This window comes from Anomalospiza imberbis, chromosome 6 (genome assembly GCF_031753505.1).
Source record: "Anomalospiza imberbis isolate Cuckoo-Finch-1a 21T00152 chromosome 6, ASM3175350v1, whole genome shotgun sequence".
In the NCBI taxonomy this organism is placed as follows: domain Eukaryota; kingdom Metazoa; phylum Chordata; class Aves; order Passeriformes; family Viduidae; genus Anomalospiza; species Anomalospiza imberbis.
In genome coordinates, this window is record NC_089686.1 from 6,530,133 (window position 1) to 6,548,397 (window position 18,265).

The 18,265-nt window shown below is 44.4% G+C and overlaps 1 protein-coding gene across 1 annotated transcript in view; it reads right to left on the bottom strand.

Moving 5' to 3' along the window:
- KCNH5 (potassium voltage-gated channel subfamily H member 5) overlaps nucleotides 1–18,265 on the bottom strand; it is a 148,945-nt gene that overhangs the window by 11,062 nt on the left and 119,618 nt on the right. The window contains exon 10 of the mRNA XM_068192164.1: nucleotides 17,005–17,201. Within this exon, the coding sequence (XP_068048265.1) occupies nucleotides 17,005–17,201 (197 nt within the window). The remainder of the gene's footprint in view (nucleotides 1–17,004; nucleotides 17,202–18,265) is intronic.

The window sequence follows — 18,265 nt, forward strand, 5'->3', positions numbered from 1 at the left end:
TCCTGCCCAGAGATGCCTCCATCTTTTCACATCCCAGGGGAAAACAACTCATGGATTTCCTGTGGCTGCAGGTTCAGCTGTTGTCTCTGATGTCTGCTGGGCTCTGTTTGTCTGCTTGGAAAGGGATGCTGAGGAAGGGCACTGTGCATCTTTGGAAGTGGAGACCTTTGCCACTACTTTTAAATGAGATTCTGGAATTGGAATTGATCTCTTATTTTTGCTGCTTTTTAACTCACTATTTTCTGTTTTCTTTGCTGTAACCAAACAGCAGATGCTTTAGCATGTTGCAGAGCAAACAGATTCAGAATGATTTCGGCAATGCTATCCAAGTGAGCAAAATGCTCCTTCCACATACAAAATTATTTCAATCAATAAACCAGAAAGGCTACACTCTTTATGAATTTGTGGTGGGTTTCAACCATGGTCTGTTACTGCTTGGCCTTTTTTAGGGTCAGTCCATTGCAGAGTGAAGTATTGATCTGTGTGGCCTTAGGACTGTGACCTTGGTCCAAACACACACAGCCCCTCTTGGGCTCCTGTCACAACTGGGAGCAAAGAAGCCCAGCTTTAGCATCCTAATTCCTTTTCAGGACCCTAAATCCTACACTGAACTCAATAAAAAGACAAAACTGGATTGGAGAGCTGAAATAATGCATTGAGTCAGAGTCCAATCTGTTTTCTGTATATAACACAGAATTGGTTAAACATGGGGAAATTGAGCAGAGAACAATTTGAGCATGACTGCTGCAGTGTAAATATTACTGAGCACTGTCTTGTGGGGACCCCTGTTCCCTCTCACTGGTTAGGTTTATCCACTTTGGGATTTAAACTCACGCCTTCCTTCACTCCCTAACAACCTTCCCATGTAAACAACTCTAATTTGGACTGGTCATTTGGTGGGTGAGCAAACTACTTGTAGATGTGCTCTTGGAGAGTATCACATATTCATCTCTCCTTCCCTTTTCTCTTTTCTTCCTTGAGGATGCAATTATCAGAGAGCAACGGGCAAGGGAGATATTTCTCCTGTTTCTTTGTCTGGCATTAAGGCAGCAAGAAGAGCAGATTCCTTTTGACAGGATTTCTTTTTTTTTTTTTTTTTCATTTTTCAGATGTATCTTTCTCCTGCAAGAAGGCAAGCTGAGGTACTTACAGAGGGGGAAAGAGGGGCCCTGCAGATGGCTAAAAATCCAAGCCCATTAGACCCAAGAACTTTCACTGCACGTGGAAGTGAATCCCAGCAAGGACAGCCTCCACCCACCCCAACCAGACCATCTCATGACTTTCAGAGAACCCCACTGATGTAAGGAGATGGTGACATCTCCTGCCAGCACATCACCATCAGGTACCCCAGGGCACAAGAGCCAGAGGGAGCTTCCCACTGCCTCCCAGCCCAGCTGAGGGGTGCTGTGCTCACTGCCAGACAGTGCCCTCTTCCACAGGACTGCTCCCAACTCCATCAGGCAGGCTGGGTCCTTGCAAACTTATATTGACTGGCTGCTGGATCAATATCTGCTATTGGCACTGGCCTAATGAAATGTCAGTCAGCAGCACTGCCAATTGATCCACACTCATCTGTGCTGCAGATTAGTCACTGTCTCTGCATTTTACCAGAGATGATTAAAAGAAGAAAACAGCCTTCAGCTCTCCCAGGATCTCCTAAGGGGGCCACGCTTCTGGGCAGGGAGAGGGAAACACAGTTCAAAGCCTCTGCACGACAGCAGGGTGGTTTGAGCTTGGGGCACACTGCAGAAACAGGGAAAAAGTGCCAAAAGACTTTACAAGTTGCTCTTCAGCCTGATTTAACTTGGAGCAGAAAATCAGTAACAATATGCAGCACTAATCCAGCACTCCCCTTTCCCTGTATTGGAGGAAGCTGGATTTACGTAGCTGCCATTTGTGCCAGAGGCCAGCACCAGGGCACAGAGAGGTCATGCATCACTGGCCCGGGGTCATTGAGCTGTTTAGTGGATAAGCTTGGGGGATGGAACCAAGGTTTCCAACCTAAAGCCCCTATAGTAGGAAAATCCGTACTGCAAAAAGATTAAACATATATTTTTAGAAGTAAAAAAAAAAATATTAGTATAATAACAACCTTGCTTTTCACCACTGTCCTGTCCAGTGTGTAGAGTTCTGTATTTGAAATAATTGAAAGGCCTCACCTTTAATTGCAGTTAATTGCTGAAATTAATTCCAGACCAGGACAACTCACTGCTGCTCAAGTTTTTGTTGGAAGAGTGGTGAGGAGGGAGGCAGAACTATTTCTGTTTATTTAGTGACAAAGGTTGTGCTTTTATTCCAATGAAAAATATCAAAATCCTCATGTTTGGCTTTTGGCCAGCCCTGCTTGTGCAGTGTTCCTGCATATCCCCAGCACGAAGCCACACAGAACATGGGCACAGAGGATTTGCAGAATTTGTGTTTTCTTCTCTGCGTTTTTGCCTCTTATTGCTTTTTGCCTTAAGACTAAATGGTCTCCCTAAGTGCCTAAGAGTCTCTCCATTTACTAAGTAATACATCAGCAAAAGAATTGCAAATTGTTCCCCAAATATACTACTCTCTGCTGTCTGCTTTAAGTGGAAATTTAAATAAATTGGAATCATTACTGCTTTCTTTTTTAACTTAAATATTACTGTAGCAGACTATAAAGTGCCTGAAATTTAATCTGAAGTCTTCAGACCTGAAAAAGCGTTTTGTAACTGAAAGATGTTTGACTTTTTTCCAGCTATACCCAACTGGCCCAATAAAAAATAACATCCATTGCTATCAGCCTGGCTTCTGACATTGAGAACATTCTACCTGGCTTTCAGAAACCTTGGTTTTGTATGGAATGTGCCACCAGCTACTCTGTTGACATCATCACTTTCAAGGTTTTGTTAATTTATTGAAAAGCTTTTACAGCAGGAGCTTCAATTAAAACAATGCACTTCCATTGCTATGCAATGTAGAACACCATCAGTTTTGTTTGGAAGTGCTAAGTCAGAAATGAAGAAAGAATTTTAAAAACCCAAATGGAAGGGACAAGGGGCAGCCTCTGTACCTAGAGGAGCCAAGACACCACCTTGTATTACAAAACGGGGAGGTAAAGCATGCTGCTCAGTCACTGTCAGATATTCTTCACCTCAACCAGGGCTAGTAACAGAGACCAATTTAGTGGAGAGAGTCACTGACTCCAGACCCAAGCTAACTGCAAAACATTCCAGTATTCCTGATCAGAGCAGATTTACGTTGGTGGATAGGAAGTCATTTGTTTCTTTCCCATTTGTTTCTAGATTCCAGTCAAGGACCTGACCTTTTGGGGCTAAAAGTGAGGGCCTGCCTATGTCACACCACGTGGAAGGGCTCCAGGACTCCTTCTGTCCCACAGCTGTGTCCCCCTGCAGAAAGGCAGGATCCTGGAGGATGAAGCCAGGCTCTTCTCAGTGGTGCCAAGCAAGAGTAAATGGGCAGAAACTGATGCACAGGAGTTCCACCTGAACATGAGGAAAAACTTCTTTCCTATGCTGTGACTGAGCACTGGAACAGGTTGCCCAGAGAAGGGTGTGGGGTCTCCCTCACTGGAGACATTCCAGAGCCATCTGGACACGATTCCATTCTGTGTGCTCTGGGATGGCCCTGCTGGAGCAGGGAGGTGGGACCAGATGATCCACTGAGGTCCCTTCCAGCCTGACCCATCCTGGGATTCTGTGATTCTCTGATAGGCTGCACTCAGAACTGCTCTCATCTCTCTCCGTTTTCAAACCCAAAGCTCACACTGCACCGTGGTTCTGTGCTCAGCCAGCCAATCCTGCCAAAATTACCCCAGTTATTCCCTTTCCTATACAGCCTATTGCCATATCAGAGAAGACTGAAGCTGTCTAAACCAATCTCAGACACTTCTGCCAGCACTCACTCCCTATCTACAGATCTTTTGGATGAAACCTAAGTTCAAATGACCAGTGACCATATCCCAGTGCCCACCTTACCCATGGGATGCGCTGCAAACAAAGCCACAGGAATGCTGCCAGGGAGAATGTGCTGGGGCAATTCAACAACATCTCTACTTCTCAACTCAGTGACACAGCTCAAAATCCACTGGCAGGGTGACCTGGCAATTCTTTTAGTTTGAAATCAAGACTTGGAAAGGATTAACACTTCTGAAAGACAGGGTCAGCCCACTGCGCAATAGATGTGAAATAACTCAGTTAAACCATTGGGAAATCCAAATTTGACAGGAAAAGAAGACCAAAGGGTTATTTAAACTTTTAATATCTACTTCACTTAATTGCAGAAAGCTTGGTGAAATAACCTTAAAAAGTATCCCAGGGATTCTTCAAGTGAAACATCTCACCCAGCAAGAGCAAAGCTTTTCCCAGTTGGGAGCTCTTAGTTGGCTGTGTGTGATTAGGGAGTGCTGGCTGTTGGAATATGCTGAAATTGTCTTTAATATGACGACAGTCACTGCTTCAGTGGGGAAAAAAAAAAAAGACCCAAGACACAAGCATGCAAACATTAAGGAGTATGCTGTCAAGAAGAAATATACCATTAAGAGGATGTGCTACTTTCACCTAAAACGTCTCCCTTTAGCCTTAAGTGGCTGGCATAGCTCTGCCACTGATGGTGCTTAGGAGACTCGGGAATTACAGCTCAGGAGACTGAAGGAATTACAGCTTTTTAGAGGCATCTGTAATTGTTAGCAGAGCAGGGGCCTTCTATTTATGGCATGATCAAATCAAATTAATTTTTAGAGAGCAAAGACCCCATTTCAAAGATTTTGCTAGTGTTTCCTCCTACTTGAATGTGCACCAGCGAAGAGCTCTTCCTTTCTGGTGCAGAGTCAAGGGAAAGCACTCACAGCTGGGAAAGCCAGGAGGAGAGCTACCCACCAGCTAGTGAGCTCTCTACCACAGCACAGAAACATAGCATCAGCCATGTGAAAATTCAGAGTGCTGCTCCCTGAAGCCACTTGTGCAGAGATGGAGTTGCTGATGACAGTCGTGGCAGAGCCACTCGTGGACAGCACCACGGGGCTGCCTATGTGACACACACCCCCGAGGATGAAGTGCTCTCCCTGCCCCCAAAGGGACCACTGCGTGTTTTCCCAGCTCAGGAGATGTGACTGAGGCACTTGGCAAGCAGTGACTCTGCAGAGCCTTACATTTATTTCTGAAGGGCACCCGCAGGAGGAAGAGGCAGCACAGGAGAGCTAGCTGGTGGGGTTATGGGGATGGCATGAACAGATGGTGTGGTGAAGAGCCATTTCCTTCCCACTTGCACACTGACTGCATTAAATCAATCCCTGGGCTTTCATGGCAATGAGCTAAGGCTGTGCTGTGAAGGGTTTTAATGATCTGACCATATCCTGCTTGCGAGTATCATTCTATGGGGTCTCCACACTTCATCCACTCTCAGGGAAAGCTCCTTCCATTTTTCTCACGTGCCTCTTGGTGATCTTCCCTGCTATCTGTATAGCAGCCATCTCCTCTTTGCCAGCTGTGGATCTCTGTAAAGCTCACCAGCAGTGTTTTTGTTCCCATCCATGTACTCGGGCACTGACACAGGATGCTCCATAGGGGCTGAGCCTGCTGGTTTTGCAGCCTTCGCTTATCTCATTGCTCCAGACCTAAACAAATTAGTTTGTAATCCTCAGTACTGTATACTCTGGAAAACCTGGCTTTAAAAGTGATCAGAAATTACCTCATGTAAAGCTGGAGTCAATCTCCTCCTCCTGTCTGGGGCTAGAAGAAAACCTTGTACCTGCACAAATATCAGGTCTTTGCAATCAATCAATAATATTGATGATTCTGTATTTCCCTATTTTGGCCATGCTTCACCCTGTTTACACACAGTTTGTATTGCTTTCTAACACTCCCTGTGCACACACAATTAATGAAACACCAGCTGGTGCAGGATAAACACTGCTGCAGGGATGTAAAAAGACACTACACAAAAGTACAGATCTCTACCTCTGTTATTTTTCATCTCAGATGCTGTGTTTGCCTCCCAGAGCTCCTTCTGAGCTCAGAAACTTTGGCTAAAGCATCTCCCTGTTTTTCTCTTTTGAGTTGTTTTTTTTTTTTTTCTCTGAAAAATCCAGCTAACCCCAAGCCACCCACACAAGACAGCAATTCTTCAGTCACCTTCTCCTAGGAAATCCTTGTCCAGGAGGCTGACTCTCCTCAGGGGTGTTTGCCACTTGCCTTAGATGCTGGGGGACAAATGTGCAACTGTGTTGGATGTTAAAACCATGAAGGGGCTCAGAGGGCTGGAGCACCTCACCTATGATGACAGGCAGAGAGAGCTGGGCTTGCTCAGCCTGGACAAGGCTCCAGGCAGACAGACCTGAGAGCCCCTTCCAGTATCCATGGGGCTACAAGAGAACTGGAGAAGGACTTTTGACAAGGGCATGCAGTAACAGGACAAGGGGAAATGACTTTATACTGCCAGAGGGCAGGTTTAGATTCAATTTAAGGAAGAAATCTTCCCTGTGAGGAGGATTTGCACATGGCTGCCCAGAGAAGCTGTGAATGTTCTACCCCTGGAAGTGTTCAAGGCATCACTGGATGGGGCTCAGAGCAACCTGCTGTAGTGGAAGGTGTCCCTGCCCATGGCAGGGGGTGTGGAAATGATCCTTAAAGCCAAAGTGACTCAAACTATTCTGTGATTCTGTAATTCTCTGTTCCCCCATGGGTCAGGGCTGATCCATGGGGCCAGAGAATCTTGCCCTCAAGAAGGCCAGCAAGGCTAAAGAAGGTTGTTGGGGTTTTGCAAGCCCAGTCTCTGTCCTAGCAGATTCCTGACCATCCCTATTAGCAGCTGCCTGACAGGTTGGACTGAATTTGAGCCCAACTGGTCTGGCAGGAAGCTCTTCATGGGGCACACACTACTAAGATTTCTAACAAATGTGTTAAGTTATGGCTGATGGTTCATCAGGCTCAGCCAGGCATCTGTTTGGGACATCAATGCATGGCTGCACTGAGCTTGTAAATTATTATTCATGTACTTTTGTAGAACATCTTGAGGTTGTTGGCTGAGTCCTTCACTAAATGGGAACAGGGACAATTATTCACACATGAAGAACATGCATGATTCAGTTCATGCATTTACATTTCTAGTGCAGCCTTCCTTGGCAGGATGGCCAATACAGCCTGGGAGAAGGATGGTTATTCATAATTGAGCTGCTCTGACCAACAACTGTCCCATTTAAAAATGGATTTACCTCAGACAAACAATGGAGATGGAAATTCACTACAGTGGCATGGAGTCAAGGAAGGCAGAATTGGTGAAAATAGTGAGGTTAGACACAGAAATTAATTATGGAGATGACAGGATGCTCTAAGGCCAGGGACATGGACAAGGAAAACTGCATGTCTGCACACTGAGAGGGAAGCAGTGGGCATGAATGGAAAAGAAAATTTAATCATAATGAAAAGGCTTCATTTCATCTGATCAGTTAGAAATACCCTGATTAGAAATGGCTGTTCTTTGCTGCTGTCATCTGCTGGTTGCTTTAGCCCCCATTTTCACATTTTTAAGGGAGTGTGAAGTGTTTTAGGCTCTCAGAAGAAGCCAGAGCCTGTTCCTGAGGTAACAGGAGTGCTGTTCATAATAAAAAAGAGGACAATGGACTGCTTCCAAAGGGATATGTACTCAGAGAGCAGGGAGAGGTAAAGTCCCCCTGCTCTGCAGGTACAGTGACTGATGGAAATTTAATACAGGAAACAGTATATAGAACCTTTTTGGCAGCTGAGACAGCTTTGTGGAGTACTAATAAAAAAGTCTGATATTCACCCAGAAGTCAGAGAGGAGGTCCCAAAGTTCAAAATATCAAAAGATCACTGACAGTTTAATTAAGGAGTTAAGAGAATCAGAGGCTTTTATAACTGCTCACAGTGCTCCCTTTTTAACAGTAACCTACAACTAAAACCTATCTTATGGTTTTGTTATCTTCAGGAAGGGAAACAAATTAAGAGCTAGGGCTGTAAGCTCTGAGAAGTAAAAATATGGGGGAAAAACCAAATTAATAATATATATTCCTTCCTAAATGCACAGAATATTTTTAGCTTTCAGTAAGTTGGTCAGAAGTGCAATAATAGGGGACTCAGCTTATTTCAGGTGCTTCCCAGAATGTCCCTGTCCCTCCTGACAGCTATGCCCACCTCTGGAATATATTTAAGCATCTCCTGAATTTGTTCCTCCAGTCTTTCTTTGCATGGGACCTAAACTGAGCCAGCTTGCTAATCACAGCCACTGGCAGACAATTAAAAAAGGCACAGTCAATCAGCCGTCATCAAGTTGGAAGTGACAGGCTGGGTTTTATTTTTAACTAAAACTAGTGGGATTTATGCACCTCTTGCACTTTGTTTACAATTTAATACTTTCCTACATGCTCTGTAGAAAGCAGGCCCCAAAATACCACTGAAAACAAGGTAAATCTAGGATTGCAGGACTGCAATGATTATTATGTGCTGAACCAGCACGTTTGGGTATTATTGCATCTGTGAAGTGTGAGCTGAAAAATAATAGATTAATGGATTTATACTTGCACAGAAAAGAAAGGCCTTACACAGGGAGTTTTATTTAGCATTTGAGAAGCTATTTATTTATTTATTTATTTGAGGAGCCTTTTTGTTCAAGCCAAGGCAAAAACCTAATAAATAAAATCAGTGCTGTCTCCATTGCAAAACTGCTGTGAAATTGTTACTGACCATTTCTAGACGGGTCAAAATGGATCCCATTTTGGGAAGAGCCAGACAATTCCCACTTGGATGAATGCTCAAGCTCTGCCTGTGCCTTGTGAGCCCATGGGAATCCACTGATATGATCCCAATGAACAGGCAGAAGTTCTCTTTCCCCAGCCATGGCTTTGGGTGCATTCCTACCAGCATTCCCAGTCTGGCAGAAGTAAGGTTTAGGGAATGAGAAGTCTGGGGTAGAAGCTCATTTTGTACCTTCAAGTCATACTGTGCTGTTGCTAAAATGTCTGGTGTTTAGCTCCAGGAAACAATGACAGAATTAATCATCTCAGTTTTTTAACATCTCCCCATTTTCTTGAAGTTATCGGGTTGAAAAAAAAAATCATACATCCACACAGCAATTAGACTCAGCAGCCCCTGTAAGAAGAAATCCATTGCCCTGGAATAATTGCTTGGAGGAGTGTGAGGTAACAAAACACACCTCTGTCCCCACTTTCTGTGTGAATCCTGCCTGATGGTAAAAACTTCCTCAACTGGAAATCAAAAATGAAATGGCAATGTTCCTTCCCATTGCACCATGCACATTCCCTCCCTTTCCTCTGCAGTGGGAAGAGATCAAAAGCATCAATTTTAATCAATGAGGGAAGGTAAACACAATTTTTTTTTTTTAATATTTACAAGATTAAAAATAGCAAACCTTTGATTTATTTTTTTTATTAGCAGTCTTGTCCTGTGCAAGCAATGGTGCCTTGAACTGGTATTAGAAGACAGTCTGCAGAATGCTTTCTGTGTCAGCCAAGGAGAATATCTTAAATATGAGTGCTTTCTAAACAAGAAAATAGTATTAATTCACAGAAAGCACAATAGCAAATAATCATCAGTCTGTATCTTCACTCTAACACAGCCAGTCACATTTTTGTCTCCCCATGGACCTGCCCATCCCTGACATTCTTGTTTAATGACCTTTCCACACACAAACAAATCACCCAGGCTGCACTGCCTGCCGGAGGAAGGGATGCTCATACCTTTCACGGGGGTACATCAGCTGAGTGCCTTTAGTACAGCTGCTGAGTCTCTGTGTGCAAAAAGCATCACACCAGCACACGGGATTTTTTTCTGCAGCCAGACAATGCTGTTCAAAGATCCTTGAATGAGAAGTATGCTAAATTGCCTTTCATTCCTCATTAAAGACCAGCAGACAAACAACATAAAATGACCTTTTGATTTAGATTTAATTTAGGCAGGGAAGTTACACATACAGGAAAAGAATAAGTGTACCTCTGTAATGCCAAAGGATTATCAGAATTGGGTTCAGTCCTGCTTTTAACAGAGCTGGTGGTTTGTCTCTTGCTCCTACAGAAGCATGGTCAGGATGTCTGAGGAAGGTATTTAACTCAGAGATTATATCCAGAATAGAATATTGGCCTGCTGGTACCCTGGGGGATTTATGTGGCTCTGAAACTGCTAAAGATGATAGTGCACTGGCTGATCTCTGCATCTGCCTGCAGTCTGAAGGCAAGATGTGCTAATCCAGACTGTGCTGTGAATCCACAGTACCCCAAACCTCCCAAAGATCCCATGGGATATTCAGTGCCCTGGGTTTTGGGAGAGGAGAGGAGAGGAGAGGAGAGGAGAGGAGAGGAGAGGAGAGGAGAGGAGAGGAGAGGAGAGGAGAGGAGAAGAGAATCTACAATCATCATCTAATTCAATTGCTTGACCACTTCAGGGCTGATCAAAAGTTACAACATGATCTTAAGAGCAATGTCCAAATGCCTCTTAAACACTGACAGGCTGAGGGTATCGACCATCTCTCTAGGAAGCCCATTCCAGTGTTTGACCATCCTCTCAATAAATAAATGCTTCCTAATTTCCAGTAAACTTTTCCTGGAGCAGCTCTGAACCATCCCCACACATCCTGCCACTGGACCCCAGGGAGAAGAGATCAGCAGCTCTCTCTCTGCCCTCCCCTCCTCAAGCAGCTGCAGGGGGAAATGAGGCCACTCCTCAGCCTCCTTTTCTCCACACAAGACAAGCCCAAAGTGCTCAACTGCTCCCCACACTCCTTCCAGCCCTTTCACCAGCTTTGTTGCCCTGGATGCATTCAAGAGTTTCACACTTAGCGCCAAGTTCTGCACTCAGCCACGAGTGCAGCCACAGCCAAGCAAGAGAAAACCTCTGTGCTCCCTCTGCTCCTCCAAGGAGGGGATTCAGAGGTGCCACAGCACCTCATTTCCCACGGTCAGTGTGACCTAAGTGCCCAGAAGAGATGACCTGAAGAAGAGATGAGTGTATGGGAGATGAAGAAGTGGCAGAAAGGAGAGGGAAAGGAGTGAGGCACAGGGAAAAGAGTCCAGCTCACAGCTACAGAAGTGAGACAGCAAACCCACAGCAGCTCCTGCAGCACTCACTCTGCTCCCACAGCTGCCCCAGGCCATCTGGCAGGGGCTGAACTTGAAGCTGCTGCAGTTCTCCCTTTCAATTTTTATGCTGCTCTTCTACCTAGCAAAGTCACACACAGTCCTCCCAAGGACTCACTTCCTTGCTTTGAATGCCTTAAATTCAAATCCCCACATCCCTGAAGAGGGGCAAAGACACAAGGAATTGCTCAGGGGAGCAGGAGATGGGAAGGAAGAGCTGCAGAAAAAACTCTCGCTTGGAAGGATCTGTGGGGCTCTCAGTGGCAGAAGGTGGAGGATGGCCTTTGCTGGGCTGTCTGTAACCACACAGCTACAAATACACAGGGAATTACTGCATTATCTGTACCGATAAATTCCTCACATGGGCTTGGATTGCTCAGATCGCTCAGATCCCTGAGCAGTTTCTCCAGAAATTTCCAGCCCAGGACCACCATCCAACAATTTGGACAGGGTCGCTTTATTTGAAGGCTTGGAGTGAGCTCTTCTCACCCAAGTACATTTGATCTACAAGTGTAGACACCATCAGAAGTGGTATTAGATATAAATCAGTGGAACTGTCCTTTAGGAAATATGGCAATTGAGTATTAACATATCTGGAGTGAGCAGTGAATGCAATAAAGCTAAACAATACAAATCTTCAAAAATTTTCCAAAGTGAAAGTCTTTCCAAGCATAACAGCAGCTGCAAAGTCTGCTAAGATGTGAACAAAATAAAATCAAAAATTATTTTTGAGGATGTAACTTACTTGCTTGGTAATCACACTAAACAGTCACTAAAGATAAACTACAGCTATAGGACTTATTTTTTTGGGACAACATGTTCATATAAAAGAAAAAAAACCCAAACAACTGAAGACCAGAGAGGGAGAGAAAAGGCCTGAGACAAGGACAATGCTCTGACCCCTTTCCATGCAAGCAAGTCACTCCCCAGGTCTGGTGGGGACTGTGTGTAAGCACCAGCTGGTGAAGTGCAAACAGCTCTGAACTAAGCTCCTGCAATTGTGAGTAGCTTAATCAGAGCTCAAAACGTGTGAAAGTCCCCAGGGTCACCAGAACACAAGTGACCTTCAGGGGCAAGGCCTGATAGCTGAACAACGCTCTCTGTCTCTGGCATTCTGCATCAGGACTGTCACTAATACAGCACACCATTGGGAGGGTCTGGAAAATGAAAATAGGGATGGTGAATGAACCTTGGGACAACCTTCACTTTTAGGACACGTGAATGCAGAATTCAACTTAAAATAAAGCTTTTCTAAGAACCACGTGACACAGAACTGACGAGTGATTCAGTCAAGAAACCATGTGTGATGCATTAAAACCTCAAGCAAGAAGAGGAAGGCAATTTAAAAAGAAATTATTCTAATCTGAAGGAAAAAAGGAAAATAGGACGTGTGTGTTAGCACAGTCTGATGGCCTCACCTGCTAAAAAGCCCCAGAGATTCTGTGTGCTGGAGGTATTAGATAACTTCAGTTGCTCACAGTGCTGTCTCTGGCTTTAAGAGCATCACAGGGAAAAAAACCTGAGCCCCCCAAATGGGATTTCGCTGCCTTGAAGGCACTCATCTCTCCTCACATCTCCTCGGCTCACTCTCAGCACACCTTCCAGGAGCAAACACGCCAGGGGTCAGACAGGAACAATTGTCCTCTTCCCCGGCTGCTCCTGACTCATTCCTTTAACACAGCTCATTCTGGCCACGGTGGAAAGCAGCAGGATGTGACTGCGTGCCTTAAAAGCCGTGGCTGAAATCTTTGCTGGACGGAAGCACAGAGGAATTTTAGCTGTGATTTCAGGAGGGACGAGGTTTCATCTGGATTTTTTCCCAGTGCTTGCACAGGCTGTGCTGGGCTCGCAGTTCAGCAGAGGTGGCACATTAGCAAATGGAAGCAATGATGAGAAAAGGAAAAAAAAACCCAGAATGTGGCTGGAGCAGGGGCCTCCATATGGAGGTAGGGCAGCACTTTTCCAGGACAAACATTCTTGTTCTGGCTCCTGGAAATAAAAACAACACAGCAAAGCACAAGTGCAGGAATGAGGTTGAGATGTGGGCATGGACAGTAGCAGGGGATCAAGACCACCCAGGACCCTCAAAGCCTTCCAATCCAATGCTAGGAAGGTCTGGAAGAACTGACTGTGCATAATAACTAATTTGCATAGAAAATGAGAAACTTATCTCCAGGATGGGAAAACCTGTCTATAAACAGGTGCCCCCACAAAGCCTGGGCATGTGTGCACCCCACAACCCTGGACACTCCAACTGGACCTGGAGAGATCACAGGACTGGTGATCTCTCTTCCTCACCCTTCTTTTGCTTGTTTGCTTGCTTTCATTCATCTCTCTCTTTCTCTGCTCCCTTTCACCCCACTCCTTTCTCCAAAACCCACTGCTGTGTGCTTACACAAGGAGAGCAGGTATTAACTCATAAAAAATTCCCATGCCAGGTGTTTAATTTACTAATGAAATTTTGCAACCATTTGCAGACCCCCTGCCTTCTGTTGTTCCTTTTGACCCAAGATTTCCACCCTGGGTCCTCACTTGACAACTGGAAGCCACAGAGCCTCCTAAAAATCAGTCATGACTCCCTTCCTCAGGCCAAGCTCCATGGCTCAAGCTTGCAGAGAGGCCCCCCTCCAGCTGTGTGAAATCTTGAGAGGCACTTAATGAATTAGATATTATTAATATTCTCTTCCAGCATTAGAAGGCAGTAATTAACTCTTTGAAGACTTATCCCAAACCCCGCTTTATTACTCAAGCCTCAGAGGCAGCTATGTAATCTCATTGTGATTTTAAATAATATCTTTTCAGAATAATTTTCCTTGATTGAAAATAAAAATAAAAAAAGGTTCAAAGTCCTGATACTGCCTTGGAGTGTGCATTAGTGATGTCAGACACGCTGTAAAGATATCAGAGCACGAAACATGATATGCTGCAATATTTTTGCTGAGCAGATGCCTTAAGGAGGTCATTCAACATGCCAGGCTCTAAATGCTATTTGGGAGTGAGAAAACATTATTTTCCCACTTCAACAAGACTTTCGCTCCCCTGTCATGTGGAAATAACCTTTTGTGCTCAGCACTGTTATTAATTTATTAGCCTTTTGAACGTCTAAATGTTTTGCAGTCAGTGGACTGCATCAAAGTTCTGGCTGAGGGACAGGGCAGCACAAACACATGGTGTGTGCACCCAAATCCATGGATGTGTGTTTCAAAGAGCAGATCTGGTGCAAGAACATTTCTGCCTATGTATTTTTGACAGTGATAACAGCCATTTTCTCAGGCACAAACCCCCAAGGAGTTTATTTAAGTTATAATTAAATGTCAAACCTTATGAGTGATGACTACGTAGAAAAAGTGCTAAGTATATATTTCTATAGAAATCAATTAAAGGAGACAATTATTTTCTTTCCATTTAGGTTACATGACTCCAGCACAAGCTGCTGCAGCACAGTGCAGCTGTCAGCCCAGCTTCACTGCCTGAACAATTGCTTTCTCTTCACCTGGTGGAATCCTCCTGGACGGCACCGATTTTCCTCAGGGGTGAACGCACCGCCAAACGCTTCTGTGATTCCCAACAGGGAATCACGTATCCTTCCAGCAGATAGGAGGTTTGAAACAATCCCCTGAATATCTTTATGTAACAGGACCTGGATTGTGTCCCTGGTGTTGAATGTAGCATGATCCATTTTGTTCCCAGGAACAAAGCACAGAATTTCTGCAAAGAAATCTCTGGCTCAGCGCATCTGACTGCAATGCCAGGTTGCTTCCAAAACAGTTATTGACTGAAACTGCAAGAGAGGGGTGGAGTTCAGCTGATGTATGTGAGGTATTTAAAAGTTCGTGATCATGGACTCTGTGAAATCAAAAGGGGATGGTTTTCCCATCCCAGACTGGGCACTGAAGAGGTGCCGGGTGATTTCCTCCCAGAAGAACCATCCTTCATGGGCTATGAAGGTGATTGGTGACTACCCAGGACATCATCACACAATTTTTAGTGAAATGAACCCTACTCTGCATGCTCCACATTGACACAACCGTTCTTTGACTCTTCATCCACTCTCAGACTCTCATCCACAACCGTTCTTTGACTCTTCATCACTTCTCATTTGAGGGAATGTGCCCACACATTCCCTCAAACAGCATTTCCTTTCCTTCTGCAAAATCTAACGTTTCCTTAGGAATGCTGTTCCTTCTCACTGGGAGTCACTGCCCCCATGTCAAAGTCCATGTACCTGACACTGAGCTAAACACCAGGTATCTCTACTGGCAACTTGAGTTCCATGAGTTTTTCCACCTGGGTGATTCTCCATGCCAGGGCCTGCAGGGAAACCAATTCTCCTTAACAAAGGTGTGTGTGAGAGAAGAAATTCTGTGACAGCTCAGCCAGGAGGCTACTCCCCATATGCATCCCTGGACTGCAGAGCTGAACTCCAGTACACTGCCCTGTCAGGAATAGACATGTCCCTGTATTTCTCAGGAAGCCAGCCGGAGTGACAGATTCACAGTTTTAAGAAGGAAAGAATACATTTTGGTACACTATATGTGGCATTATCTTGTCCCATGAAATCACCATCAGCAATGCCTGAGCAGAGTTGTCATTGCAGGGCTGTAGCTGGTGAGATGGCAAGAGAGGGAATGCTCAAGTCAAGGCTTGGAGCACTTCTTATCAACAGACAAGTGATAAGCTAGAAACCACAAACCAGTTCCCAAGCCCCAAAGCCCTCCCTCAGGTCTGAAGTGGAGCTAACAACCTTGAGTCAGAGGTAAGCTGACAAGCTGGAACCAAACCTGAGTTATAAACTCAGCTCTTTCAGGCTCCAGCACAGAGAGAGGGGCACTGTAATCCCATTGCATCTGCTTCTTGCCATGGGTATTTTGTGCCATACTTGAGGTATTAATGAGCACAAGCAGTGCACAGAAATTGAAACCTCTGAAAGCAGCTCCATTGGCTAGAGAGAAGCTAGACTTGAAAAAGTAAAATTGTAGTTTTGTTGAACTCCTCTTACTGCAGCAGCTGAAGTTGTCTTGTGAAATACTGAGGTAGCCTTGGTACATTATCAGGTGAGATGCCCAAGGTGCAGTTGCAGAAAAACGTGTTTCAGCAGCTAGAGGATCACAGCTAATGCTCAGCAATCTATAAATCATTATTATGGGATTTCTCTATGCAAATGAAATTTATATAACCCTCATCAATCGTAAAAAAAAATCATAAAGATGAAATTTTGCAGCCTCAATGTGAATTAAAGGATCCCTTAACCTGTTTTCAAGATACGTCTTCATAGCTAATTAATTTTTAGATGGAGTGTTCTTTGAAAGAACTAATGGATAGTGAGCATTGCTGATTGATTATAAAATGAGCAGGAGGGTTTAAGAAGTGAGCTGTGAATGTAAAATCACTACCCAGCTTTATTAACTTCACCATATTAAAATTCTAGACTATGCAACTGCAAGAAGCAGGTATTAATACAGTACCTTTGATGAGTGTATTTTATTTATTTAACACCAATAAATTTCTCTTAGTTGGTCTGCAACATGGAGATCTCTCAGATTGTCCTCTGAACTGTATCTTAGAGACTTCAACTTTGAGAAAACCAGAATGTGGATTCTATAAAATAAAACTTTATACATTTATGCAATGGGGTGGGAAAAAACCAACAAAATGAAAAACAGCAGCTACGAAGAAAAGGAAAAGAAATGCAATCTATATGTCATCCTGCTAGGACTGCTCTCCAGAGCTGCAAATCTACAGGTAACTTTTATTGAGCCATCATTACCAACAGTGACAACAGCATTTATCGAAAGGCCGCTCAATCTGCGATAACCTGAAAACATCAGGAGGAAAAGGGGAGTTGTTAAACACTGCAAGCACCTGCAGGACTGTGCCGTCTCCTGGTGAGAGGAAGGGGAAAATAAAGAGCTTACCCGTTTCCTCAGATTGCAGGTGAGCGTGAGGTTCCTCGAGAAGGAGTTGGCAAAAGCGGTGTAAAAGTCCAGCACTTTCAGCAAGGCTTCTCGCTTAATTATATGCAAATCGCAGTAGGTCAGAGCCCGAACGTTGGCACATGCATGGGCCAGGCTGGTTTCCTTCCAGAAGATATCACCAAACACATCACCTTTACCTGAAAAACAGCGGGGTAGGCAGATTTGTTAAAAGGTAATGCTTAGGCAGAGTTTCTTACATGATTTTTTCATAACCTGTCTTATGCTCCCAATTATCCCAACGCAAGCTCCCAGCCATGAAAACTAACAAGGGTAAAAGTTTTAAAATTAGCTGAGGTACTTGAGCATCCTTAGCAGTAGCCCCAGGTTTTTAAGGTATTTATAGATTGCTCTGTGAAGTGTCACAAAGCATAAGAGCCAGATTGTAAAGGTCTCCTTGTAGCTGAGGATTCAAGTAATGGATTTTTCAAAGGCTACCGAATATAATGAGCACTTAACTAATGTTCAGGTGATTGAATATTTCAGGTGTCTGTTCCCAGGTGATTTAGGAGTCCTGGTCTTACAAAAACCTTCTGACATCTAGGTTCTTTCATGCTCATCACTCCACAGTGAGGGGCAGGAGCCAGCATCCAGGGCCCAAGGACCACATTTTAAAGGACTTTTAAACATTTTTAATTCAGTGTCAGTGGTAACACTCCTTCTGGAAAACCCACCAAAAGCCTCACTGAGACTTTTAACTTTTACATAACCACCTCTAAATCTTAAACACATCCAAAAGTATAGTTCTAAACCCAAATTCATCCATTTAAGTAGAGGCTTAGACTTAAGTCTGTATTTCAGTGTTTGCTGAGTAAGAGAGGGTTTGACACCTGAGACTCCTTCATGTATAAATACCCTCAACCAGAGGGGAAAATTACACCTGAAGGCTACTGCTGCAGTGTAGCAGAACAGCTGATTGAGGACTTGGGACTAGCAGTAGTCCAGTGTCATCCATGGAAGCATTCCAGGGACTGGAAGTGCTGTGACTTAGCCCAGTTTTCTTTCCTCTGCAAGGAATCCACACCCCCTAAACCTGTGCTAGACACCCAAGCAAGAGAAGAGGATGAGGACACCAGATTCAAAATCCCACTTCTGACCCAACCAGAAGCCCAGCATGGGTGCAGATTGGAGATATGCTTTCAGGTTTGGACCTTCTGGCTGTTCTGAGAAGAGGCAACAGAAAACACACTGAAACATTCCAAAG